Raw genomic sequence first — 26,831 nt, 5'->3', positions numbered from 1 at the left:
CTGTGGTCAGATATAATGCAAGGAATTTTGTCAATTTTGTTAAATTTGTGGAGACTTGCCTTGTGTTCTGATATATGGCCCATTTTAGAGAAGTTCCATGAGCTGCTAAGAAGAGTGTGCTTCTGCTGGGTTTGGGGTGAATATTCTGCAGATATCTGTTAAGTCCATTTGATCTATGTTGTCATTTAGATCCATTGTTTCTCTATTTTTTGTATAAACAATCTGTCTGTTAAAAATAGTGAGGTATTAAAGCTACTCACTATTATTGTGTTGGGATTAATGTCTGATTTAATGTCTAGTAGATTCTGCTTTATAAAACTCAGTGCACCTGTGTTTAGGACATATATGGTTAGAATTATAATATCCTCTTGTTTAATTGTTCCCTTGGTGAGTATAAATTGGCCCTCTTTATTTCTTTTGATTACTTTTGGTTTGAAATAAGTTTTTTCAGATATTAGTATGGCCACACCTGCTTGTTTCCTATTTCTGATTGCTTTCCCCTATTTCTCCTTCACTAGTACTGATTGATCTCCATTTTCATCTAAGATTTTGTTATAATCAGCTGTGATGATAAAGTGACTGTCATAAAGATTGACAGAAAATTATTACTCTCCCCAAGAAAGAAAAGAGGACTCCACCATTCCAGGAAGTGTCATGTGGGAGAGGGACACATTCTCCTGGGAATCAGATGAAGAAGAGAAAAACATAACACAGGGTTTTGATATGTTTTTAGGAGCACTGAAGCAGGGCAGTGTAAACAGCATAACACTGGCCAGTGTGAATAACTCCCCAGGCATTGGTTTCTGCTTGTCTGGAAGCTGGTCCTGGGTTGATGCAAGGTAGAAAAAATGCTAGTAGAAATTTAAAAATTACATGAAGGGGGTGGTTGGTGGTTTATACTGAGGATTGGTTAGTTTGCTTAAGAAAAGTGTGTTGAAAGGCTGAAAGGACATGTTTATGTCTAAAGAAACTAGCTAGGCCTGGGCAAATCAGTCTTCTCCAGAAATCCAAGTCCCCCACCTCACCCGAACATGTTAGCACATCATCAAATACAGAAAACTTTAGGAACATGTTTAAGACACCATTCTCTGTGGCAAAATTAAGTGGGTTTTAACCTTGGCCCTGATTGCATCATTATTTTTTAATAACTTTAATCACATTTTTGGAGAATGTAAAGTTCTTAATCTCTTTTACTCTTGGACAACCTCATGAATGCCATTGCTACCTTTTCTGAACAGCCCTAAAAAAATTCCTATATATGATAAGAACACTACTTTTACCTACAAGCACCTAATGTTATATGTATATTTTTGCCCATCAGAGACACCTTTCTTTTACAGATGAAATAATATTTAATCGTTAATATATTTGTTAAACATGTGTTAGCTGTATAATGCTGAGAGGAAAACTGTCTTTATTGGAAATTCAATAATAATAATGGGAGAAAAACTGTCTTCATTGGGAATTCAAAAGTAACAACTATCTGGCCCAAGTCCATGGAGAAAGGAATTGCATTGAAAAAAGCTCCTTGGCTTGCTCGCCTCCCCTTCCTTTTCTCTTCCCCACCCCACCTCTGCCCTTGCTTCCATTTGTCTTTGTTTCCTTAAGATTTCCCATGAGACAAAAGTCCACTGCAGCTCTGCACCCACTGGAGACCAGTCCTTATCCTATCTTCACAGCCTTCCCAGGAGAACACACAGAGACTGGTCCTGGGAACATGCCACAAGCACTGGCTCTGGTCAACCTGAGGTATATATACTGAGTCACTGAATTGTTTCATATGATAATGTGGGTCATGGGTAATATTTGCTGATATAAAGCAAATAATTAGAAAGCCTGAGGGTGGAGTGGTAGATATGAGATTCCACATGTCCACACAGCTCTGTGAGAATCTTTCTCAGTTCCCTTCTTTCCCAAGTACTCTTTGTTCACCCAAGCAGTATCTAGACTTCACCATTCATCTGTATTCCCAGCACTAAACTCCCTAATAAGTCTTCAAGATTTGTTATCCTCAGTTCTTATGCAATCATTACTTTGATTTTGATTGCCAGTCATAGATGATGGGTGTTAATGAGCCTGTGTGTACTTTGAAAAACCTTGTTTCCTTTTCTCCTAAAGGAAAGACCTGATGTAAACTAATGAAATGGCCCAGGTTGAATACCTGAAGTCAGGTGCTACCAGATCGCTCTTTCCCCGGCTAGGCCTGCAGGTGCATACTGTAATAAGAGCCCCAGTGATTTCTGCTTTCTTGCCTGTGTTTATCCATCAAGTTTCAGAGCTCTGCTCACTTTGCCCACCACTGTTGTATTAGGATGTTGTCCAGATGCCAAGTGGAATGACAAGAGAAGATTCTTTTCTACTTTCTGTGGTCAGAAGAGAACTCAAGTCACATCCTTTGAGCCCCAGCTTATTAGACAAACTTCAGAAAGAACTGAAGACCATGGACCCCATTTCTTCAGGGTTTCTCCTCCAGTCACAGCTAAGCTGCCTTCTCCTGAAGCATAACGTCCCTCTGCAGTTGCCAACAGTCAAGCTCCTTTGCCAAAGATTTTCTAGGAAGAGTTCTCCTGACATGGTATGGCATCTTGCTATTTTTATGGCCGTGCTTCTTTTGTGTCTCTTACTTTTACCCAATAGCGTAGAATTAAGACATTAGTTCCCTCTTAGAACATGATCTATCTTCTTATGGATCCCTAAACTTACATTCATATGTGGAAATTTCTAGTTAAAATATGCTGACATAGAAAGCGGAATTAGGGCTCTCGGCTCTGCTTAATTTCTCTTTAATTTTTGTATTACTATCTTAGCTTTCACTGTCTGCTCTAAATACCCTGAAGGCTGTTACATATTTAAGATGGCTGCCTATCAGAGTCTGTTCTTGACTCAGTGTGTAGGCATCACAAGGACAGAGACCTTGGTATGTTTTGTCTTTTCTTAGAAATAGGAGATATCTTTGAAGTATAGTATAATTTATCACCTGTCTGTCAAAGTAGGAGACTTAAAGCCTATGCTGTTGAGAAACTCCTTCAGGGAACCCAAGGATTCATGTGTGTCCTGGGTTGATACCAGAGTTCTCCAATAATAAGGCTGGAGTGTCTCAGTGCTGCCTATCGTTGGGCACTGAGCCTCAACTCAAGTCTGATTACAGTGTGGTCCAAATATGGTCAAATTGCAAGGCCACCAATTGAAGAGAAAGAAGAGAACTCCAGAGGGTTTCATATCAACAGTTTAATCCTGTACAAGAGCATTCATCACTTCTACTCACAATTCATTGATCAAAGCTGGCCACATGGTTCTTTCTCTGGTATTCTTAAAGTTTCTTCTTGTTGTTTTTTATCCATGATCACTTTTTGTCCAATACAATTTTACCTGCTCCTGAATATATGGGCATAAAAATTATTATACAAATCAAGCATTTACTATAACAAATCATATAGAAAGGTTTAAAAGCAGTTCTTTGGCATATAGATAATTTTACCATTTATTATAAAAGAAAGAAAATTGGTATGCTAATGGGTTGAAGGTTTTTATTTATTCTTATGTGAATAATTAAATATTTGGGTGAGAGACATGGCTCAGCAGTTAAGTCCACTTTCTGGGCAAGCGAGAGGTCCTGAGGGGCCTGAGACTACCTGAGCTTAAATCTTCAGATCCCACCTAAGCAGCTGGGTTTGACCACATGCATCTGTAACCTCAGTCTTGCAGAGTAGCAGAGGCGCCAATCATCAGAGCCCTGGAAGCTCTGAAATCAGTAGAGATTTGAATTCAAAACAAAGACTGGGCAGACACACACCTAAAAGAGAAGAAATAATTAAATCTTAGTTGAATCTTTGCTTTTATCAATGATAAGCATGCTACCTCACAGAAATCTGTAGTACAGAATGCACAAGTATGTTTACAGCCACTTCAGAAACTGTTGAAAAGCCTTAGTCCTAAGCCAAAACTCACTGAATTCATTTATGTTTATTTAGTCATTTGCAAACAGAATGATAGAAAGAGAGAGAGAAAAAAAGGATGGGTGCACCAGTGTTCCTTGCCACTGCAAATAAACTCCAGATGCATACTCCACTTTATGCATCTGGCTTTCCATGGCTACTGGGAAATTGAAACTGGGTTGTTAGGCTTTATAAGCAAGTGCCTTTAACCACAGAGTCATCTCTCCAGTCCAATTTTTTAAAAATGCAATTCAAGTTAACAATTCATAGTGCAACTTTTAAAATCAAACATTCTAACACAACACAATCCAAAGTATTCCAATTTGATACATGCTAAGGAATAATGGGAAGAAAATATTCTAAGATTTCTATAATCAAACCATCATGCTTTTATAAGAATAGAAAACTCCGTGTATATAGAAAAAATACAGTAGTATCATATCTGAGTTGGGATATTTTAGGTAGGTTGTTAGCAGTGTTTGGTGTGATCGACTGTGCATTGAAAAGTGAACATGTTGTATGTTCAGACCAAACCTACAGTAAAGCTCCATGATGCAACATGAGTAAGTGGTGCCAGAAACATCTTGGATTTATTATGCATTTGATTTTAAATTATTTTTTGGTCACTGAATGTTCAAAAGCCTTTTACTGCTGCCAATATTTTTCACGTACTCCATCTTTAGTTAGACAACCTTATATGGGGTCATAAGTCACAGTTTAAGATGTTACGCTCTACCCAATTGCCAGACAACTAGGAAATGCAATCTGTCCATAAGAAACAATAATAAGACAAATTGCCTTATACACATGACAAAACAATAATTATGATCCTATATTTTTAAATTGTATTTTTAAAACTAATTAAAGGCAAAAATATTCCCAAGCGCATTTTATTTTAGCAGGCCTTTTTCTCGTCAATGTAAATTAGGTGAGAATGTACTATCTTATATATAATTTTCAGGTCGATTTTGGAAAGCTTCTCTGGTTTTTAAAAGATATAACTTCAGGTGATTTACAGCAAAAGGAATCACTTGTGGACAACAACCCTCAGAAAACTCAGAGTCACAGCAATCATACACAAAGGTATTCCTGTTCTTTTTGTAAGCATTGTTTCTATATACTACAATCAGTTCAAGCTGCTATAAGAAAATGCTGTAGGCTGCCTGGCTTAAAAAAAAAAAAAGATATGTATTTTAAGATGATAGTGCCACAGTTCTGAGGTTCTGGTGAGGCTCTACTTTGGATTACCAGTGCCCACTCTTCCCTCTACCCTTACAAATTAATGGTGCCCTCATGGCCTAATCACCTCCACAGTTTCTATTCCCTAACACCATCATACTAGTATTACAGTCCCAACATTTAAGCTGCAGAGGGGCCATTGCACTAGAGGTTTAGAGCTGAAAGGTTTGAAGATGTTCACGCTAACATCTTACCCAGGACAGAACCACCTTGCACTTGGCTCTTCACCAACATTTGGCTTCTGCATATACTGCCTCTCACTCACTCTCTCTCTCTCTCTCTTTTTCTCTGCATAAGAAGTTGTTTGCAGCAATTACATGTTTGTTTGTTTGTTTGTTTTTAATTTTCTTGTGTGTTTTTATTTATTTGAGAGTGACAGAGAGAGAAAGAGAAAGAGGCAGATAAAGAGAGAGAGAGAATGGGCACGCCAGGGCCTCCAGCCACTACAAACAAACTCCAGATGCATGTGCACCCTTGTGCATCTGGCTAATGTGGGTCCTGGGGAACAGAGCCTTGAACGGGCATCCTTAGGCTTCGCAGGCATGCTCTTAACTGCTAATCCACCTCTCCAGCCCAACAATTACACGTTTTTAACACTAAAATATGTACCTTTTATTTTTGTGTGAAAATAAAAACTCTCATTGCAAAATAAGAACTGAGTGTGTAGGGCACAAAACCCATCTTAAAATTATAAATAAAGAAATCAGTTTGTTCAGTAAAACCTTGAGTTAAAATTGCTAACAAAATGTTTTTAGCACAAAAATCAGTATTTTTTTGTCTGATCTCAAGGGCAAGAAATGATTGAAGATATTTTTTAAAGATATGTGAGAAATATAATTAGTGATAAAATAGGGAGAAATGTGATATTTTTTATTTACTAAGTAAGAACAATAAGAATGTACAGTGGCTAGAAGCATGGATACCCAGTCAGAAAACAAGGTTCAACTTCTGTCTCTGCTGCTAAGTAGCTGTGTGGCCTTGGAATTCACCCATCTTTTCTGTTCTTCCAATGTCTAAATGGAATGGAATATGGAGTTTCAAATAGACTTCACTTTATTAATTTTTAAAAGACAATAAATGCAAAGATTGGGCTGAAGAGAAGATGGCTAAGTAGTTAAGGCACTTATCTGCAAAGCCTAACTACCCAAGTATGATTCCCATTGCCTATGTAAAGCCAAATACACAAGGTGGTGCATGCATCTGGAGTTCATTTGAAATGGCTAGAGGCCATGACATACCCGTTCTCTCTGTCTCTCTCCCCACTCTGTCTCCTTGCAAATAAATAAAATATTGAAATAAATAATAAATGTAAAGATTAATTCAAAAACACAAATATCATGTTTCTCTCATATGCAGAGCCTAGATTTAAAGGTATATGTTGTGTATGTTTGTACATGTATCTGTGTGTCTATATTTATGTATTAATGTGTGTGTTTAAGCTATGAAAGTAGAAACAGGATCATGAGAAGGGAAGAAGGGACCTCCAGGGAAGGAGGGACATAGAGAGTAATAGAATATATGTGACATGAAGGCAGAAGAGCTATGCAGGGAAGGAAAAGAACCTGCCTGAGGGCATCAGGGTGGGCAGTGGATAAGAATGAAGGAGAGCAAAGTGGCTGACACACATATATGAAAATGCCATAATGAACCGCACTCCTTTGTATGTAAACCCAAAAGTAATTTAAAAAGTAAGTAACAGAGGGAGGAGGATCACCATGTGTTGGCAAGCCTGGTCTACACCTCAAATTACAGGCCAGTGATGGCAACATGGTAAGACTATGTCTCAAAATAAAAATAATAAATACCAAGTTATTTAATATAGTGCTTGGTACATAGTAAGTGCTACATGAGTGTCTTTTTTATTATTTTTACACTATCCTTCCAGAGGTCTTCTTTTCAATTACAAATAATGTGACTTGGTTAAAGCTAAAGCATTGGGTTTAATTGCTTTATTCTAGGGAAAAAGATAAAGAGTATGTTGGACAGATATCCCTGGGCTAAGTATTGGAATTGATTCCTTCCTACAGATTTGCCTTTTCCCTGTCATCCTACATTTAACAAACATTTGCAGAGTAGCAGCTCATTGTCAGGTTCACTTTGCTGGCAGGTGCTGTCAATCCCCAGACTAGAAAGACCCAGTTACTCCCTTGGAGGCTCATAATCCAAAGAAAATTATATTACTATGTCGATATTCCAGCTCAATATGGCTTAGGGAGCAACTGTTCTTCTGGGAGCCATAGGCCCCAGAGAATTTTAATAATCACCAACTACCCTGCACATACTACAGATCATGAAATTATGACCCATAGTGATCAGAGACCACAAGTGTATCAGATAGCCTTCATTAGTACAGGTCTCATGAGAGCTAAACAGGAAGGCTCCCCCTTGCCCCAGGACTGGATTGCATCTCTTTATGACATGGTTCAGTGGCCCTTCCCTTTCATAACGGGCATTGCATGTGTAATTATTTATTTGACATTTGAGGTCAGGAGTGGTGTCTGTCCTGGCCAACTTTGTGTCTAGCTTAGTCCTACCATAGTTTCTGGCATGTAAGAAACATTCAGTGCACATCTACTGAATGTCACTGGCATCTTTGATTATTACTTGACTTGCAAGGATGCCTGGAAACCTCTGTATTAATAATTAAATAAAACATATAAGAGATCATTTGGGGGTGAAACCCAGAAGGTTCTGCTCATTTGTAGAAGGCAGGGCTGAAAGCTGCAATGAAGCCAGGCTCTTCGTTAATGACTACTTGGGAAGACGTCCTATCAGATATTTCTCTAGTGTTATTGTTATGATGTGGTGGCAAGCTGTAGTAAATGAACTCCACATACCTGCCCACACAGCCCTCAGTGTACTGAGGTAGGCCCAAAGTTTCATGACTCTCAACCCCCCTCTCATTCCCCAGGATCTTTTGTGGCAAGAAAAGAAGGAAAACTTCTGGTTCAAATCTAAGTCAGAGAAATCAGATTGGCAGCGTCTTCATCATGTGCTACAGCCAGAGGCCAGGATTGCAAATAGCTAGACTGTGTCTCTGCCAGAGTGGAGAAGACTGAATAGGGAGCGAGGGACCCTTGGCTCAAGGGAAAGGGTGCAAAGCTGCTGGCCAGAGCAAAGACAAGCCTGCTGGTCCGTCACTGGACACAACTGTTAGAAAGAATTCTGTTTTATTAAGTAGTTGAGAATAATGTAAGTTGAGGCAAAAGGTATATACATCTAAAACTAATTCTCAATTCTAAGAACTCCAAGGTCCCTGGGAAATAGTAAGGAACAAAACAGCCTTAACCCTGTGGAGCAGTCTGCCAGGGCAGTCACATTTGAGTGAGATGAAATTTGACAGAACAAGATGCTGTACAAGAGTATATGGAGCAGGTGAATCCTGCATCAGGGATCCTACAGTGCACACCCTTCCCACCTGCTCACTCGAAGACCTCATGCTGGCAGCTGGTGAGAGCACTCACACTAGAGAAATTGGTAATTGTGCAAATGATGTCTTCTCCTCAGATTATTAAGTGCTTATCAACACTCCACTGAAGGAATCTGACTTACATGAGGAACAATTGCAGGGTGTCATAGCCATTCTGAGTAAGTGTCATTTAAGTTCAGAAGTGTAGATCAATAAAAACTTCACATAGAAGATAATGATTAAGTGGATCTGGGGTGGGGCAAATGTAAATATTACAAAGTTGATAAAACAGAAACATAACATTTTATCATCCTTTAACCCTCTTCTACTATCTAAAGAAGCTATAGTCAGTTAGATAACCATCCTCATAATTATGTATTTGTACACTGTAATTATTTCCAAAATATGTCTGTGCTTTTCAGATATGAAGTGGACATTCAGGGATAATGCAGTATCTTTGCCTGGTCTAAGATTTTCTCCTATGTAGATCCCCCGGGTTACAGGGTCTGGCTTGCCTTTGCTTGTGACCATGAATACTTCAGAAATTTTGTTTGTCAGTAATTATCTATGCTCAAAGACAGTAGGAAGAAGCAGATTAAATGTACTGCTTACAGTTGTTGTTGTTGTTGTGTTCATTTGTTGCTATTTTCTTCCTGAGAAAAAAGTAGTAAGAAGATGGATTATGTATTTTTATTTAAGCTACAGTTCTGTTGATTGACACCTCCTGAGGAAGAGTTATAGAGCTCTTCCTAATAAAAGGGAGGTGTTTTAGCCTTTAGAAGTTTTCCATAATGTGGTCACAACATGTAGAAGGCCTAGGATCATAGGTGGATCCCAGTCAGTAGCAGAGCTGAGGGACAGGGCAGGAACAGATGCAGAGGCTTTGACTGGAGCATCTTTTCACAGCCTTCCTTTGTCTCTTCAATCAGTACCATACCTCAGGAGTCCAGCTCACAGGCCAAAGTTAACATGATCCTGCTGGAGGTTTTGAAGATGGTGCTAAGGACCACCAATGACAAACTCAGTTTAGAGAATCTTAGCCTGAGTTTCCGCAAAGAAGCTCATGCATTCTCGGGCTGCCTCCCCCCACCCAAGGTAAACAAAACTAGACCTCAGATTTGTTCAGTGTCCAAAGACTACTACAGAACACTGTGTGTGTAATAATAAGGTACTATTAGTATCTGTGCCCTATTTGTGTATGGCATTACACAATGGTTTGTTTTTGTGCTTTGGAGGAGAAAACAAAATAAAGATGGGATTATGAAATGTGCAGAGTTGATCCAGGAGTTAATTCCATTATGATGTTTTATGTTAGTAATAGAAAATATGACAATATATAAGCAATTTTCACAATGGAAAAACATATTTTTTCAAGGCCCAACTTATTTCTCACATCCTCCCCCAGATTCTAGTGGGATCCACATGTGGTGTCTTGTCACATGCCTTAGGAACATCCCATTTTAGGGATTCATGTAACTTATTGCTGTTAGGGGTTAGCATGCTGATTCAGACTGCCAGTTACCAGTGCAGATGTGTTCCATGAAAGAGGATAGGATCATATCAATCCATGCATCATCTGTAGCAAAATAAACTAATCACAAGGCTACTGTGGATCCAGGTAACATGATAATTGTTAACTACTATAATTACAATGATAGTTCCTCATCAACAGCACACTATTTAATTCTCACAAGGTGCTGAGAACTGTACTAAATGCTTTCCTTACATGACTTAATTTCATACTGACAAGTTATAGCCACTTAATACATGAAATAAAACCAAGTCCTAGGGAGGATAATTGAATCACCCCCAAGGCCTGTGGGTTAGAAGTGGCAAAATCAGGATTCAAAGTACAGGAGAATTTTGGAAATGCACAGCCAAAATAAGAATTCTGTTAGGTAGATGTTATCTATAAGTTTCTACTGAGACCAGTATGTAAAAGTTACAATTATACAGAAGGATTGTAACATACTTTTCATTCCAGGTATACATGGGTTAAAACTGAAGGAATTAGAGTATTTTTTTTTTAATGTTTCTGCAGACAGAGCATGGCAGGGTGGTCTATACGTCACAATTGACCTTTCCTGTGTTGTGAGAAGAATGAGAAAAACACAAGTAGCATTTCTTTGTTAGATAGGAAGTATGAGTCCTGAGTGCTCTCATGCAACACACATAGAATACAACATAAACAAGTTGAAAATTAAAATACATTTACTTAATCTCTTAGAGTCTCAGGTCTTGAGTCTCAGATTTTCATCTGATAAAACTGGATCCCAAATAGCTACCACCTGTGTGTATTGAGAGGATTAAGTGAGACAAAATGTGAAACTACTTGGTGTACCACCTGATAAAAAAAGGTCCTAAATAAATGCTCACTTCCTTTCCTGTGCGTGTCCCCCCAACCAAAAACAATAAAAAACCACTTTTCCAAAAGACTCATTCAAAATAACCTAAAGGGAAGGAGAATCTGTCCCATGGTAAAGTGATAGCTATGTTAACCACTGGCTGTCAAGGAGTCCTTAAGTGTCCTTCCCTATACTTGGCCTTAATTAACTTAACTTTATGGTAGAGATCTGAATGAAAGATACATTTTCTTTAAAGTTTGTCTGTCTTCAGTGAACCATCTGGTATCTCTTAAGACATCTGGAACCCACTCAAAGTATAATACAGTTTGGGAGGCATGAAAAATATAATTTTATTTCCCTGGAATGTGAGGCAAGTTGAAGTCCAAGGGACAATGGATACAGAAGCAGCCTAACTTCTTGCACCTGGACCCAAGATAATAGCGCAGCATGGGAAGGGCCATATCTGACCTGGAAGCATTTTTCCTTTGGATCACTGCTTCTTGTCCTTCTTAAAGAATACAAGAGAGAACCTCGGGTGTTCTTGGGTAGCACATGAAATCAATACAGCCCCTTCTCCCCAATAAAAGAAACAAAATGAAATGGAAGTAAGAGCATCCACTCAACCACTAGGTCAAAGGGCTCACAGACTCTGGGTGGCTTCTAACACTAATGACACTATAAAGAATCTATAGGCTTGGTCACTCAAATCAATGGAATTCTGATCATGCACAAACAGCAGAATGAAAAAAAAAAAATCCAGTATCTGCCATATTCACTCCACATTCACTCATTGTTTTGTCTTCCTCTCAGCGTCAGCCTTGGCAGGGCTGCAGGTACAATGTGTAACCACATGCGTATCTTTATTCACTATCCTGCCCATTGCCTGGGAGGACAGCTAAGGCTGCAAATCTCAGCTTCTAGGCATGCAGCCTCAGTTTAATCCTGTGGACATGATCCATGATCTTTTCCTTGAGAACTCATCCTTGTTTACCTAGTGAAGCAGTCCACTGGGATTCCTATAGTTGCCAACCCTGTTTTCCATATTTCATTTTTTTATATGTGTTCACTGTGCCATCTAACAAGTCACAAGATTTCCACTAATTTTGTCTCACTCTTCACCTCCAATGCAATAGCGATCTGATCAACATGGTATATTTAATCTACTCTTGTATTTGAAATATTAATTACTCAGTGTGTCCTAAGCACTGTGATTTCCACTGAGAACAACAAATTTTATTATTTCAATTTTTACTTCCAGAAGCTCATAGGAAAGGCAGTAAGCCATTCCCATTCTGTGGCAAAGGCAATGATAGCCATGTTTTTGAGTCCAGAAAGAATACCAGTGTAGCCTTAAGACTGTCCAGGGAGATGGTATCAACAGTAGATCCTGGTCAGTGTGAAGTTGGTAAGTACTAGGGATAAATGTGACAGGGACAGGAGAAGGTGATGGGAAAGATATTCTGGGTAAAATGACCAGTGTGGACCAGCTCAGGTGGGAGACTTCAGGGACAGCATGTTCAGTTTTGGGAACCCCACAAGTCCCTGACCAAGTCAAATCTGCAATAGGAGATAGTGTAGGAGGGCCTTTATAAGTAGTATGAATTTCATCCAAAAGGCCAAAGTAAACACTGAGGCATACTAAATAAGCAAGTGAGAACATCCAACTTGAACTTTCAGAGAAGAACATTCTGATAGGTGGGAGAACTGTTTCAAAGCAGGTAAAGCTGGAGGCAACTCTTCTAGGAGACTGGCTCAGCTATCCAGGTGATGAGGTTTAAACTGAAACACTAGCAGGCGGGATAGAGACAACAGAGACATCTGGGGAAAAGAAAAGCAGGTCTTGGTGTCTAGTTGAATGTGAGTCCTGAAGCAGAGTGACCCCCAAGGTTGTGTGTTGTCAAAGTGTTAGATGGCTCTGCCATTCTCTGAGAGAGGAAGCTGACCAGGAGGAATTTTGAGAAGAGGGGGAGTTGATTAAGTATTGAACATGTTCATCTGAGCAGGGAGACTAGACTTACATAATGATTTAAGACTCTTCAATGTAGAAGGGAAGTCATGGAAGTAGTTAAGGCTACTCAGGACATGAGTAGAAAGTGAGTCATGAAGAAGGTTAAGAAGGCATTCATTGTTAACGAGTAAGTAGACAAAGCAGAGGGGATATGGGAATTACTAAGAAAGCAAAAAATAAGAACATTTGAGGAGCATGGCACAACCACCTCATGCTGCAAACAGATCATCTTTTAATTAGGACTGGCAATTCATATGTTAAATGGAAACTCATGGAGATTCCTTATAAATTGAGGAAGGGAGTTAAATACAATGATGGGGAAAACACAAATAGATTTATGGGAATTTCAAGCAACATTTTAAGGAAATGAAGTCAGTATATGTTGTCACTTTCTAGATAACAGATTATTTGTTTATATCTGATAGAAAACTTTTTATTATTAAACAGAATAAGAGAAAACATTTCTTACTGAGGGTCATCATTATGAATATTCATGCAGTGAGGAATTTTGTAAAAATCCTGAGTAATGCTACATCAAAGCTGTTCTGGATGGTTCTGTCGCTCCTCAACAGCTGTCAGTCAGTTTTTAGCAGCCATCAGTCAGTCTGTGTCTAGGTACCATGATGCACTCTTTCTCATATGCTATTCGTTTTTGCCTATAGCTAAACTCAATATGGTCAGAAGTGATCTATTTTGAGAATGACCTCTTAATATCAGTGTTTAAAATGCACCAACATGCTCTTATCATGCAAATAGTACAATCCTTATGTTTGGGATAAAATGATAGAATGTAACCATTTCTTCATCTCTGTTTCTGTCAACCTCCACACCCACACTCCATTCTCCAATGACTTCAACTCATTAATTCATTCATTTCTTCATTGATCCATACATTCAACTGTTGACCCTTTATTTTTCCTGACTATGCTAGGCAGCGGTGATAAAGAAATGAATGAAGGACTGTCCCAATTGATTTGCATGGAAGTTCAGCAAGTAGCAGAATTTTCTACCCTACTAAGAGAGAGGTAAAAAGAGTGATAAAGTAGGTAATGTGAAAGCACATGCCTTTCTAAATAGTACCCAACTTCTTCTCACTCATTATCTACATTTGTTTTCCCTATGCCTAGAGTCATCCCCAACTCCTTATGCTTCTGATAAAGTCTATGAACATTTTATTTTAAAATATTTTTTCACTCCTAGAAGCATCTCTGACTTTCTTCTTTTACATTTAATAAGCATCATGCAAGTTTTAAATTCTGGTATGTTTTCCTTCACAAAGACAAGCAAATACGAGGGTTTGTTTGGTTTTTTGTCATTGCTTGTTCATTTATTTGTATGCCTGCTAGTCTTATACAGTGGTGGGGATGAACCTGCTTGCTATGCAAATGCTTTACATTGAGCTATACCCTGAGCCCTTGTCACTGTTTTGAAATGTAGTTTCCATCATTATTTATATATGCTAATATCACAAAATCAGGAGACAATTGCATGAGAAGATGGTTTGTTTCTCATGATTCCTAAGAAGAGGGGTCATGCCACACCATGCAGGGCTTCCCACCACTGTGGGTCAGGAGAAGCCATGAAAAGAAATGGTGGGCAAAGCCTTTATTTCAGTTTTCTGAGGAAGAAATGAATAAAGCAGAAATAGTAAGCAAGCAAACTGAGGACTGACCAGCATGAACACTTCCGAGGGTGCTGGGATGGACACTGGCGGCTGACGCTGCTGCCTGGTCCCTAGGTTGGGATGATTAGAGCAGAGGAGTATGGCACTTCAAAGTCCTCATGAAAAAGGGGTGGGCTTCAGATAATTTGGCTGGCTGACTTTAAAATGAGTTCTTTGCTCTCTCTTGAAATTAGCTAACCAAAGAAGGGCAAGCTCTATATTAGGATCAACAAGGTCCCAGTACCTTAAAGCATGAAAATAAAGAGGCATGTTTAAGCCAGCAGCAATATTAAACATCCTCTCAAATTAATAACAGCAAGTCATCATTTAGTTTGCACTGTTTATGTGCTATACAGCTTTTGGTCTCTGTAGGGGGAAAAAAACACATGAGAAAAACAGCTTATGAGAAATCCAAAGAACTTATTTTGACTTAGCATTTTGACTGCAGTGCACTATTGCTTGGCCCATCACTATGGAGCCTGGAGCAGGACTGCTTATCTCATGGTGGCTGGGAAGCAGAAAGAGCTGGATAAATGATTCAGGAACCCCAGTTTAATTCCTCTAACTACTTGCAACCTTCTGATCACCCATTCAGCCCACATTCCACCAATGAAGTCGATGCCCACATAATCCAATCACTTTTCAAAGCCCATTAGCTGGCAAACAATTCTTTGACATGTAAGTCTTTAGGGGAGGACAATTCCTTTCCAAGCCTCAATAATTTAGAAACTACTATTTAGTCCAAACACTAAATGAGACATTTCATTTCTTGCTCCTTTTCGTCATCTCCTTGGCTTCATGGATTCCTCCTTCTCCTTTCTCTCTGTTCCTCCCTTCTTCATTTCCTATATTTCCCCTCTCTCCCCATTCTTCTTTTTTTCTCCCCTGGTCACCTTTTATTTCTGACTGTGATTCATTTCAGAAAACATTATTCAAATGCCTACCAAGAGCTACTCACTATTCTAAATGCTTACTTTATCATGCAATCTTCACATAATCCTGGGAAGTAAGAAGTACTCTTCTCATTGAATAAATTGAGCTAGTTGAACACAGAAAAGTAAATGAATTTCTATAACACAGGCAATAGGTTTACTGTTCAATATAAGGTCAGTTTCCAAAATCTGATTAACCATTAATATAAATTTATAATGTACACTATCACATTCCTAAGAAAGGCGTATTCAAATGTCAGTGTCACCTGAGAATTAACCTAGCTTGTCAGCTAGATCTATAACATAGAAAGTACTTGGGAGACTACAGTGACCATGAAATCAACAAGTATTTATTGAACATTGGATATCTAAACTGTTTCATAATATAATAGCTATATGTTATTAAGAAAATACCTAGGCTCTCTAAATCTTAGTTTTCTTATATATAAAATGGAGACAGCAATATTAACTATGACTACAACTCGTTTGCTTTGAAAATCAAAGTATATGATGGAAAAGGTTTTACAGTTTATCTACATAAAGAACTCTAGCTAATTAATAGGTCTTGATCACTCATACCATGGCAACAAAAATATAAGATCAACATTTGAAAGTTAAAGTATGTCTTCTGAATAATAAAATATTCTGTGTCAACTAAGCAAAACTGTCATTGATAAGCATTCAGTTGGAGGACCTTGCCCTAAATGATATCCTATTGGTACAATGTGTACCTAGCATTCTTTGCCAAAAAAATCATATAGGCTATAGCTATGGGAAAGAAATTCAAACATTAATTGCATTTTACTAAAGTTTCAAATACTTTCTTATTTCTAGGTGAGGGCTATATGTGGGAAACATGGATTATATATAACATTAAGCCTGCTGGAAGCATTGCTTAGCCACCAAGGTTTGGGTTACCAAGGTGAAATAAAGTAAATTGACATTTGATGCTTGTACCTCCTCTCCCAAATTAACATGGTAAAATCCTTGTTTCAAATATGAAATTTTTAGGGGTTGAGGAATATGGAGGCAAGATTTAAATGACAGAATAAAGGTAGAGCTACCATGATGGAATTAATATCTTTATAGGAAGAGACACATGAGTTCTTCTCTCTGTCATGTAAAGAAATAGTAAGAAGGCAGAGGCCTTCCATAAGGAATGCCACCAAGAGTTAAACCTGTTTGCCATTCCACAACTGTGAAAACAAACATATGTCTATTATAAAAGATTGTTAACACCAGCTTGAGATTTATGTGACACTAAAACATCTTTTCCATCCCCTCTGTCTTTTCCTAGTACATCAAACACACAGATCTCTCTTTACAGTATGTTTCAAGTATTAACAATCAGTTTCAATCACTTAATAATTGACTTAAGGAAATGTTTGATTTATTAAGTCCAAAAGGTCTCTTTGGTCACAGAATAACAAAGCAAGAAACTTAGTATCTAGGAACCATCAAAAACATACTTGTCATTCCACCTTAAATAGGCAATAGGAAAAAAAAATATGAAATAATGTTTTGGGGGCCTGAGTATCAAGTATCACAGAACAATGAGATAGGCTTGACTTATTGCACAGGAAGAAGGGAATCCAAACAGACCTGTGCGTCTTCCCAGAGCTAACATGATAAAGGTTGGAGATCAGAAATATCAAGAAGGATAGATCATACCCTAAAAAGGAGAAGGCATGACATAAAATCCCAGGGACTTCTCTCTTCAAGAATTGCTTTTGAAATTTTACATGAGTACTAGTTTATATGTATAGTATAGGAAACTAGATAGCACAGGAGACAAAAACACTATAACTTCATAGGAGTACTAGTGTGTGGGCATATTGTAGGAAACAACCCAAGACAAGACACAGAAATACTAAATTGGAGAGGTAGAAAACTTCTTATGTCTCACATAATTTGGGGAATAGTTCATGTTTCCATCAGTGACTTGCACATCCTACCATAGCCTTATCATTACAGTTATAGATAGACTTATCATTATAGTTGGTTGAAATTTGTAGGCAAAGATGATAAAGGAAAACTACAAATATACTTAACATGATATATAATCTAGAAGAGCACATGAACATAATGAGGTATATAGAGATTTTTTTAATGCATATGGAATGTCTATCTTGTAAAAATGCAATGCTTTCTTCCCCAAAATAAATAACCCTATCACAATAAAAGGAACAAGTTAAACAAGTAGCAATGAAGGAATACTTCACTAGCACCTCAAAATTATCAAGGCCATTAAAAATAAGGAAAATTTGGGCTGGAGAGATGGCTTAGTGGTTAAGCGCTTGCCTGTGAAGCCTAAGGACCCTGGTTCAAGGCTCGATTCCCCAGGACCCACGTTAGCCAGATGCACAAGGGGGCGCATGTGTTCGTTTGCAGTGGCTGGAGGCCCTGGCGCGACCATCCTCCCTACCTCCTTCTGTCTCTCTCTCTCTCTCTCTCTCTCTCTCTCTCTCTCTCTCTCTCTCTTTCTCTCTCTGTCACTCTCAAATAAATAAATAAAAATGAACAAAAAAAATAAGGAAAATTTTACTTTCATGTCTTTTTTTTTTTTAGCCCATTGAATTAAATTAGGGGTACTTGCATGATCATGGGTGGAAAGTTATTTACTGTGAGATGGGCAACTTACTATGGTTTTAACACTGATGGTGGATAATAGAGGATAATTTGGAGTAATAATATAAAAATCAATTATGTGCATGTATGAAAATATCAAAAATGAAAAACAAGTAAACATTAAAAATAAGCAAAAAAGAAAAACCTCAGAAATTGTTATAGCCAACAAATACCTAAAAATACATAAAGAATAATTTTAGTACAATAAACAGGCTGGACTCTGGATCTGAAAAATAATATTAGGTAAAGACCAAAGATATTAGTATCAAATATGGACTTTATATTGTCATATTGCCCATTTAACTGAATGAGCACACCAGGGCCTCCGGCCACTACAAATGAACTCTAGACACATGCACTACTTTGTATATCTGGCTTTATGTGGGTATGGAGAAATGAACCCACATAGACAGGCTTAGCAAGCAAATACCTTTAACCACTGAGCAATCTCCCTCTAGCCTTGATTCAGGCGTTAACAGACTTCTACCAAGAACCAACTATATACCAACCACTGGAGTACAGATGACTGAAACAAAGCCCCTCTTCATGTATATTACAATCTGGAGAGAAAGAAAAATAAATTAATTAGGATGTATGGTATATCACATGGTCATATGAACAATTCAAAAAAACTATGGTGGGTAAAGAAGTGAAGGAGGTCAGGAATGCTAGCTTAGCCCATTTCCAGTGAACCAGCTTTAGACATAGGAGTTTCCCTAGAAATGATTAGACCAGAAAAGTACAAATGTGAGCAAAGATCTGAATCAAAAACCTGCAACTGATATTCCCACAGTGGCTACCAAGCTTCACATTATACCTAAGATATGGCAGAGACACAATCAATATTTGATTAAAATTAGACCCAGAACCAGTATTATAAGAATCAGGAATATTAGGATAACAGAGAATACAGGGAAGATCTTACACTGTTTTTTTCACAGGTCAGAGATCAAATAGATTTTTTTACTTGCTTTTATTTTATTTTAGCACACCTAAGTACATCAAAACCATCAGACTGAAAGAAGAATTGCATTTCTAGGAGATAAACATGTCTCATCCTTAAACTGTCATTGAATAAAGCTTCCTCTGCTGGATTACATCCATCCCGTTAAGGGCTTTGTATACAAACCTACATCCCCAAGAGATGAAAGATGCAATTTAGACACACATTTTGGGAGCTGAGTGCATGAATCATTATTTTAGTGCAGAGTGTCCATTAATCTGCTGTTCAATTGGAAACCCATTTGGAATGTGGCTGCTTTCTAATTAGCAGGATTCTGTGCCGAGCAGCTTCCTGATTAAATGTCCTTTAGAATCAATAAAACATCAGGAGGGATTATGGGGATGTGGGATTAGCCCCATCTAACCAAATGAAATGAGTTGCATTCTCTTCTTAAAGTGGCATTCTGCAAGAGCTTACTGGAGGAGCAATTCTGTGAGCCCATAACAGAGTTGTTGAATGTGGAGATTGTGTGCAGGTTTGCCATTTTCCTACCAATTAGTAGAGACATCAGTGACTGACTGCCAGGGTAAGGAGATTGTGAGAAAGACTTGATTATAATTTCTCATTTCTACTCAGAATCACCTTTATGCAAAATGAGTTCTGGTTATGTTGTATGAAAATTACCATCTCCATTCTTGGCCAGGGATATGTAAGTCAGAATTCACATGCAATGTTTCTGTGTGATTTTGTAATAAATGGCAATTAAGTGGGGTAGAGAGAGAACAGGAGGCAAACTAATACTCTAAAATTATATTGGCAAAATTAAATGCTTCAGACCACTTTAAAACACAGGCTCTCAAGTGAATGTGTGTTGGGGAGGGCAGTTAAATAATGAAGCCAGTATGGAAACATCATGAATAGAATGGAAGCAACGGACATAACCACAAGCAGGACTTATCACACACATCTGGCCCATGATTGAGAGCTCAATTAGGCTGAAAAGGACTTTTTTATAATCCCAGGAGCAACCAGAGGATTTTAGGAGATAAAGGGAACGGAGGTGTCAGAGTCAGCCATTATTTTTTAAAGGGAACAGGAAGATTGTGAGGCCTCAAAAGCTATCAGAGACATGTATTGTTGCCTATTGGATCAGCCTTCGAAATCAGACCTAGCTTTTCTCCTCCAAATAGCAATATGATAGAAAAATAATCATAAGTTGTTATTTCTTATGACCAGCATTTATATGGTACCTTAAATATTCCAAGCGATGGTCCAAGTTTTATTAAATAGTCTTTTAATCCTTGTACAGTGCCATGAAGTAGGCACTCTTCTATGAGATTTTTTTCCACTTTCCTACTAATAGCAGAAACATTAATGAATGACTGACAGGGTAAGGAGAGTGTGGAAATATTGATTACAATTTCTAATCTCCACTCTGAATCACTTACATGTAAAATGTGTTCTGGTTGTGTTAGATGGTGTTATATTTGGGGTTCACTGTCAGAGACCATGACCTGGCTGCCCTGGGACAAAATAAAAAGAGAACTAGCAGCCCTCGTGCAGCTCCTCCCCCGAGAACAAACAGCTGCTCAGAGAAATGTTACAAGATGTTACAATCCGAGAGAAGCCACAGGATGCTCCAGAAGATTACGGCCAGGTGGCCTTATCTCCTCCTTTCCTTGTGCCCCCCCTGCTTGATCCTCCTGCTTGCTGGTTGATTATAAAAGAGCTAAAAAATCCAACATTAAACGAGACCTTGACAAATCCTCCACTTGGTCTCCTTCTTCTTTCCCGCCCGTTCTTTCAGGTTGCAGCTCTCCTCAACCACCCCATGTTAGATTGGTCCCGCAGGTTGGGGGCAGTTCACCATGGTGGATCAATACAGACAGCTTCTTAGGCCCAGGGTTTTATTTAATATCAAGATAGACTAAGGTGATCCATAAAAAGAAGGAAAGCTTCCAATCAGGTGACTCAAAGAAAATTTCTTAGATCCAATACTTTATTGTAATGAAGGAGAGAGAGAAGGGAGACAGAAAGGGGGAAGAGAGAAAGAAAAAAGAGAGTGGAGAAAGAGAGAAAGGGGATACAAAGCTGGGCGTGGTGGTGCACGCCTTTAATCCCAGCACTCGGGAGGCAGAGGTAGGAGGATCACTGTGAGTTCAATGCTACCCTGAGACTACATAGTGAATTCCAGGTAAGCCTGGGCTAGAGCAAAATCTACCTTGACAAAAAATGGGGATACAAGAACCAGATAAAGAGAGAGAAAAGGGATAGAGTGGGGAGCAACAAAGGAATGCATGCACATGGAACATGAGAGCTGAACTAGAGATCTAGTGTATGCCAAGGAGGGCATTTTGTGGAGAGGAGAGAAACTGCTCTGTGATGGAGAAACCTTGGGTGGTGTGCAGAGATAAGGACTCAGGGGTGGTGGCCTTCCCTATTCTTAGTCCAGAAGTTTCCTCAAGTACCACACCGGGAGGCACTCCCAGACTTCCAGGATTAGCATGGCCAGGTAGTAGAGGAGAAAGGAGGAGATAGGTGGAGAACTTGGAGATGGAAATTATTATTCCCAGGAAACTGAGGCATGGAAAGGGAAAAACTTATATGTAATTAATAAATGAATTCATTAGTAAGGCTATCCAATGCAGGTTCATGGCTTTAATCTTGGTGTTTAGTCTCCATTCTGTGGTGATCTCCATGCTGGTCCTACTGAGAAGTTCCCATCTGGTTAGACATGGGGACTACAGACAAACTTCCTGTGTGCCAGAGCTGGCTTCACCTTAGGTTTGGTGTGGGATGGTTTAAGATTTGAGAAGTAGAGTTTCTTATTCCCTTTGCTGACACCTCAGTCTTGGGATTTTGGCCCAGGGTCTGTGGTACTCTGTCTTGACAACATGTCGTTATCTATCTATGTGTGTTTCTTAATAAACTACCATTGACTGAATGGCTTATGAGCAAGGTATTTTCTTATAGGCCAATTTTGTCACTGTGATTTCACCTGAGAGAAAGGATAAAGGGTTTTTAGGTCTTTTTTATAAGGAAACTAATCCTATTCATGGAGGCTCTGCCCTGGGACCTCAATACATTGTAGGAGATGATTTCACCACATGAATTTGGAGGAGACATAAATACTCAGGCTATACACAGCCCTAGACGACTAGCATAGTTCTTGGAAGCTAATAACTCCTTGGTACCCCACTTTCTAGCTACCTCCTTCTGGCATATTTGGTCTCCCTAAATGACAGCAGAGAATTATAGGATCTGAAGAAAATGGCTATATGGGATTAAACTCTTCAAACCATTTAACACCATTTCTAAAAATAAGAAACTTGGACAGTGCTGGATCATGTGAGCTGTGTCTCAGCTAAGCATGGTAGGATTTGAAGGCACAAACGTGCCATCCATGGTAAGATGTGGGAAAGCATTACAAAGATAAGACATGGGGTGGGCAAAGACACCAAGGCATGCTCCACATCTGGGTCACCATACATAGACTGGAACACACATTTTGGGAAGTAAAGAAAGGCAATGGGCTAGGGAGAGGAGCCAGCAGTCGGGCATAAGCCTGCATGACACCTCCAGAGGAAAGAGCCTCTTGGAGCTAGAATCATCAAAATTACAATTGTGTTTCAGTAAGAGTGTTTTAACTATTTCATATGTTTAGATTTGCTTTGTTTTGCATATAATGCTATTTGTATACAAAAGAATTTTTTAGTAGCCTCTGACTAAATGACCAAAAAAACAAAAATCACATGAAACTAATAAACACTTTAATGTCAGAATGAAAAGGAATTTCCACTAACCTCAAATTCATGGAATATGTAAAAATCAATGTGTTTTGCTTCCTTGTCTGTAAATAGCTTACAAGGAAGGAGGTATTTTGTCCCTTTGCATCTGCCTTCTTTTCGGTTTGTAGATCACAAACAGGTATATTTTAAAAATATTTATTTATTTATTTGCAAGCAGAAGTATGTTGGGGTACGGACACACACAGGGTCTGTAGCCACAAAGGAACTCCAGACACATGTGTCACTTTTTGCATCTGGCTCTATGCGAGCACCAAGGAATCAAGCTCTAGCTGTTAGGCTTGGCAGGCAAGTGCCTCAAGTGCTGAACCACCTCCCCAGCCCCACAAAACTTAGACCACCTCAAGATGTCATTGGTGCTACCTCTGGTAGCAGCCTGAGGACATTTCTCACCATCCCCTACCCCCAGGCTGTCCAAGGACACACACATGGGAACTTACCTATGGACCATTTTTCTGTACCAACTCAGAGAGCAAATGCTGAGTTGCACTGAGTGGGAGGGAACATACTCATGGAAGTTGAATACAGAGAAATAGCAACATAGAAGTCTCTTTAAAGAGACCACTGCAAACCTGAAAATTAATTTGAAAAGAAATCCAAAACTTACAAAAAGTAAAATAAGAGGTGGTTTGCAGAATATGGCAAGGGAAATAGAAACCTGGAGGCTGTTTCTACTCTGGACATTGAAACAATTTAGGAAGCCACTGTGGTTCTCTATAAGATATAAGAAGTTGTACCCTCTATTGATAAGAATTGGAAAGTAGCAAGCATAGTAAAACTAAAAAGTGATTAAAAATGAAGTTAAAAAAGTACAAAAGGTTAATATATGAAATTACAAAAAGGGAACTATGGATGACTGATTTCAAGAAAACCAGAACTGCTTAGGAAAAGTAAGAGGTAAGTAGGAATCAATAAAAAGCAAAAATAACACTAGAGAAAAAAATCTAATACATAATGTCAAAGTTAACAAGCCTCTCAAAAATTTACTAAGAAAAGTACTGAGAAAACAAGAGAGAAAAATAGACATAAAATAATTAAAATAGTTGGGCATGGTGGCACACACCTTTAATCCCAGTACTTGGGAGGCAGAGGCATGAGGATTTCTGTGTATTCAAGGCCAACCTGGGAAGAGTGTCAATTCCAGGTCAGCCTGGGGTAGAATGAGACCTTACTTTGAATAAACAAACCAACAAAAAAACTAAAAATGATTAAAACTAAGATGACTTAATATTGTAGGAAAAATATTAAGAAAAAAATAAAGAAGAATAAAAAAGTCCAACTATGGAAACCCAAATTCTGTTAATTAACAAAAAAAAATTCTGAATTATCTATGTTTTTAAAAGACTGCCTGTGTTCTAATCCCCAGAATCCACATGAACAGCAAATGTGACCGTGCATGTCTGTAGCCACAGTCCTGTTCTGGGAGCAGATACCAGAGGGTCACTGGGGCTTGTGAGCAGCTAGCTCTAGAATCATTTAGAGACTCAATCCCAGGAAAAAATAGGCAGATAAGTGATGGAAAGGACACTAGCTATTTTCCTCTGGCTGCCATAGCACATTGAAGGACACTGCATCAGCACATACATGTGTATGCATCACACACACACACACACACACACACACAACTACATACCACACCATACATACTATGCACATGACAAAAAGGGGAAGATTGATGCTAGGTAAGCAAATATAAGTGATTTTTACAACTAAAGTTTTGCTGAAGTATGTTAAAGCTTTAGATAATTGTCACATATGATATTGCACAGTATAATGTCTTCATGGGAAATTCACTAAATTTGTTTAAGTTCAGCACACTTATCTATTCATGTTCCATGTTTTTATCTGTGCTGTAATCCTTTCATACTTGTGAAGGCTGAAAATGACATGTCTAAAATCCCCTTGACAAGAAGATTCCAGAACTGATTTAACTTATGCTGCTGAGAGAAAATGCACAAGATTTTATATGAAGAAGCATAATGATGTGAAAGAGAGTTGATGTATTTATTAACTTTCCTACAATAATAACAACTCCAGAAACAGTATTTTGTTTTGTTTGGTTTGGTTTGGTTTGGTTTTTTCAAGATAGGGTTTCACTCAGGTCCAGGCTGACCTGGAATTAACTCTGTAGTCTCAGGGTGGCCTTGAACTCATGGCAATCCTCCTACATCTGCTTCCCGAGTGCTGGGATTAAAGGTGTGCTCCACCATGCCTGGTTTAGTATTATATTTTAAGTAGCCAGAAATGACCAATTTCATGGCAACTAGTATCTGAGACGTCAGTCGTAATTTCCCACAATCCCCTAATCTCTAGGTCACCTCAGCTGAGGACTGATCCTGAGCCTAATAGCATACAGCACTATCCAGTCTGCTGGCCTTGCAGCAATCTATTTGCTGTAGGAGATCTAACCCGAAGCCACTGAATGACATCATTGTCCCTAAACTTTTTCTAAGACAAAGTCTTACTATGCAGCCCAGATTAACCTCTAACTTCTGACTCTCCATCCTCCACTTTTCACATGCCTTCACCACAACACCTGACTCTAGCCATAATTTTGAGGGCACTTAAATGGCCTACCTCAAAGCCCTTTCTAATGGAAATACCTAAAGCAGTTTCTGTTTTCTGCACTGAACCCTGAATAATCAGATATCCAAATCTCTTTTTGTATCACCCCCAGCCCATACAGATGTGAGCTTGAATGCATTCTTCTAAGGCCAAGGGACCCATCACCAACATTGTATTTCCTTTTCTTAAACAGATGGCAGAAGTTTGTTGAGTTGCTGAACAGAGCTTCTGATTTGTTGTGTGACCTGCATGCAAGTGAATTCCATTATTTTTTAGCTCCTAAGAGACATTTGTCTTTCCCATTTCTTAGCACTGTTGTTAAATAGGATGAGGGGTTTATTTGCTCTGGATTTCACATCACCAGTCCTGGAAATGTTACCAATAAAGAATTACTTTAATAGCTATTGTTTTAGGTTAGTTGGATCATAAAAGGCATAATTATCCAAGTTTTATTTTATCACAAGACATTTTCCTAAGATAAACAATCTTAGCATGTGTTTGTAGTTTGTGCAGTTTATCACATAGGTGGTATGTGTACACTGTATCAACATATATGGGCAGATGTGTGTGAGCCTTATGTGAATGCATGTGGAGGGCAGAGGAGACATCCCTCATTGTTTCCTTGAGACAGAATCCCTCTCTCAATTTGGAGCTGCCATTTTATATCAAACTGGTTGAACAGTAAGCCCCAGCAGTTCTTGTCCTGGAATTACATGTGTGCATGTCTATGCCTGGATTTTTATGTGTATTCTAGGGATCAAACTCAAGTAACCTTAGACCATCGTAGGTCTCCAAGCACTTCAACCAGCTGCACCATCTCCCTAGCCCTGTGGTATCCTTTTAAGAAGAATTTGGCATTCTTACAAAAGAAGTTGGTATTATTTGCAAGAATTGTAGTCTCTTTGATTTGGGAATCCTTCAGCTAGGTACTTATTCTGATATATAACCAAATGTCATATGTGTATATTACAGAAAAAATATGTATGTAATGTTTGATATAAAATATTTTTTGACTGTTTTAAAAATGGAAGCAAACAATCTTTCAGGGGCTCTTTATTTAAAGTACAGTGAGACACACTCATAAAATGATGGCGTAGTTGCAAAATAACATGACTAGGCTTCTTCAGAATAACTTCTAAAACATATTATTAAGTGAAATTATGAAGATGAGCTGTGCAAAATATTTAGCAATTAGCCAGTTTTAAATGTGACAGGTGAAAAATATGCATTGATATTAATCTGTTGTTGTAATTTCTCTATTTATTGCATCCATCATGCATTTTGCATAATAATACAAGATACTGTATGTATGTGTATGTGTGTGTGCCTGTCCATGCATGTGCACACATGCACAACAT

At 38.5% G+C, this 26,831-nt stretch overlaps 1 protein-coding gene across 1 annotated transcript in view; it reads left to right on the top strand.

Moving 5' to 3' along the window:
- The window catches only part of C5H1orf87 (chromosome 5 C1orf87 homolog), a 95,979-nt gene that overhangs the window by 33,444 nt on the left and 35,704 nt on the right, over window positions 1–26,831 (top strand). The window contains 6 exon segments of the mRNA XM_004663201.2: window positions 1,609–1,749; window positions 2,312–2,575; window positions 4,897–5,018; window positions 9,513–9,678; window positions 16,366–16,463; window positions 25,667–25,728. Coding sequence (XP_004663258.2) covers window positions 1,609–1,749; window positions 2,312–2,575; window positions 4,897–5,018; window positions 9,513–9,678; window positions 16,366–16,463; window positions 25,667–25,728 — 853 coding nt within the window.

The sequence above is a fragment of the Jaculus jaculus genome, chromosome 5, assembly GCF_020740685.1.
Source record: "Jaculus jaculus isolate mJacJac1 chromosome 5, mJacJac1.mat.Y.cur, whole genome shotgun sequence".
NCBI lineage: Eukaryota > Metazoa > Chordata > Mammalia > Rodentia > Dipodidae > Jaculus > Jaculus jaculus.
The sequence above is the reverse complement of the archived record's forward strand: the minus strand, read 5'-3'. Positions and strand labels throughout refer to the sequence as shown.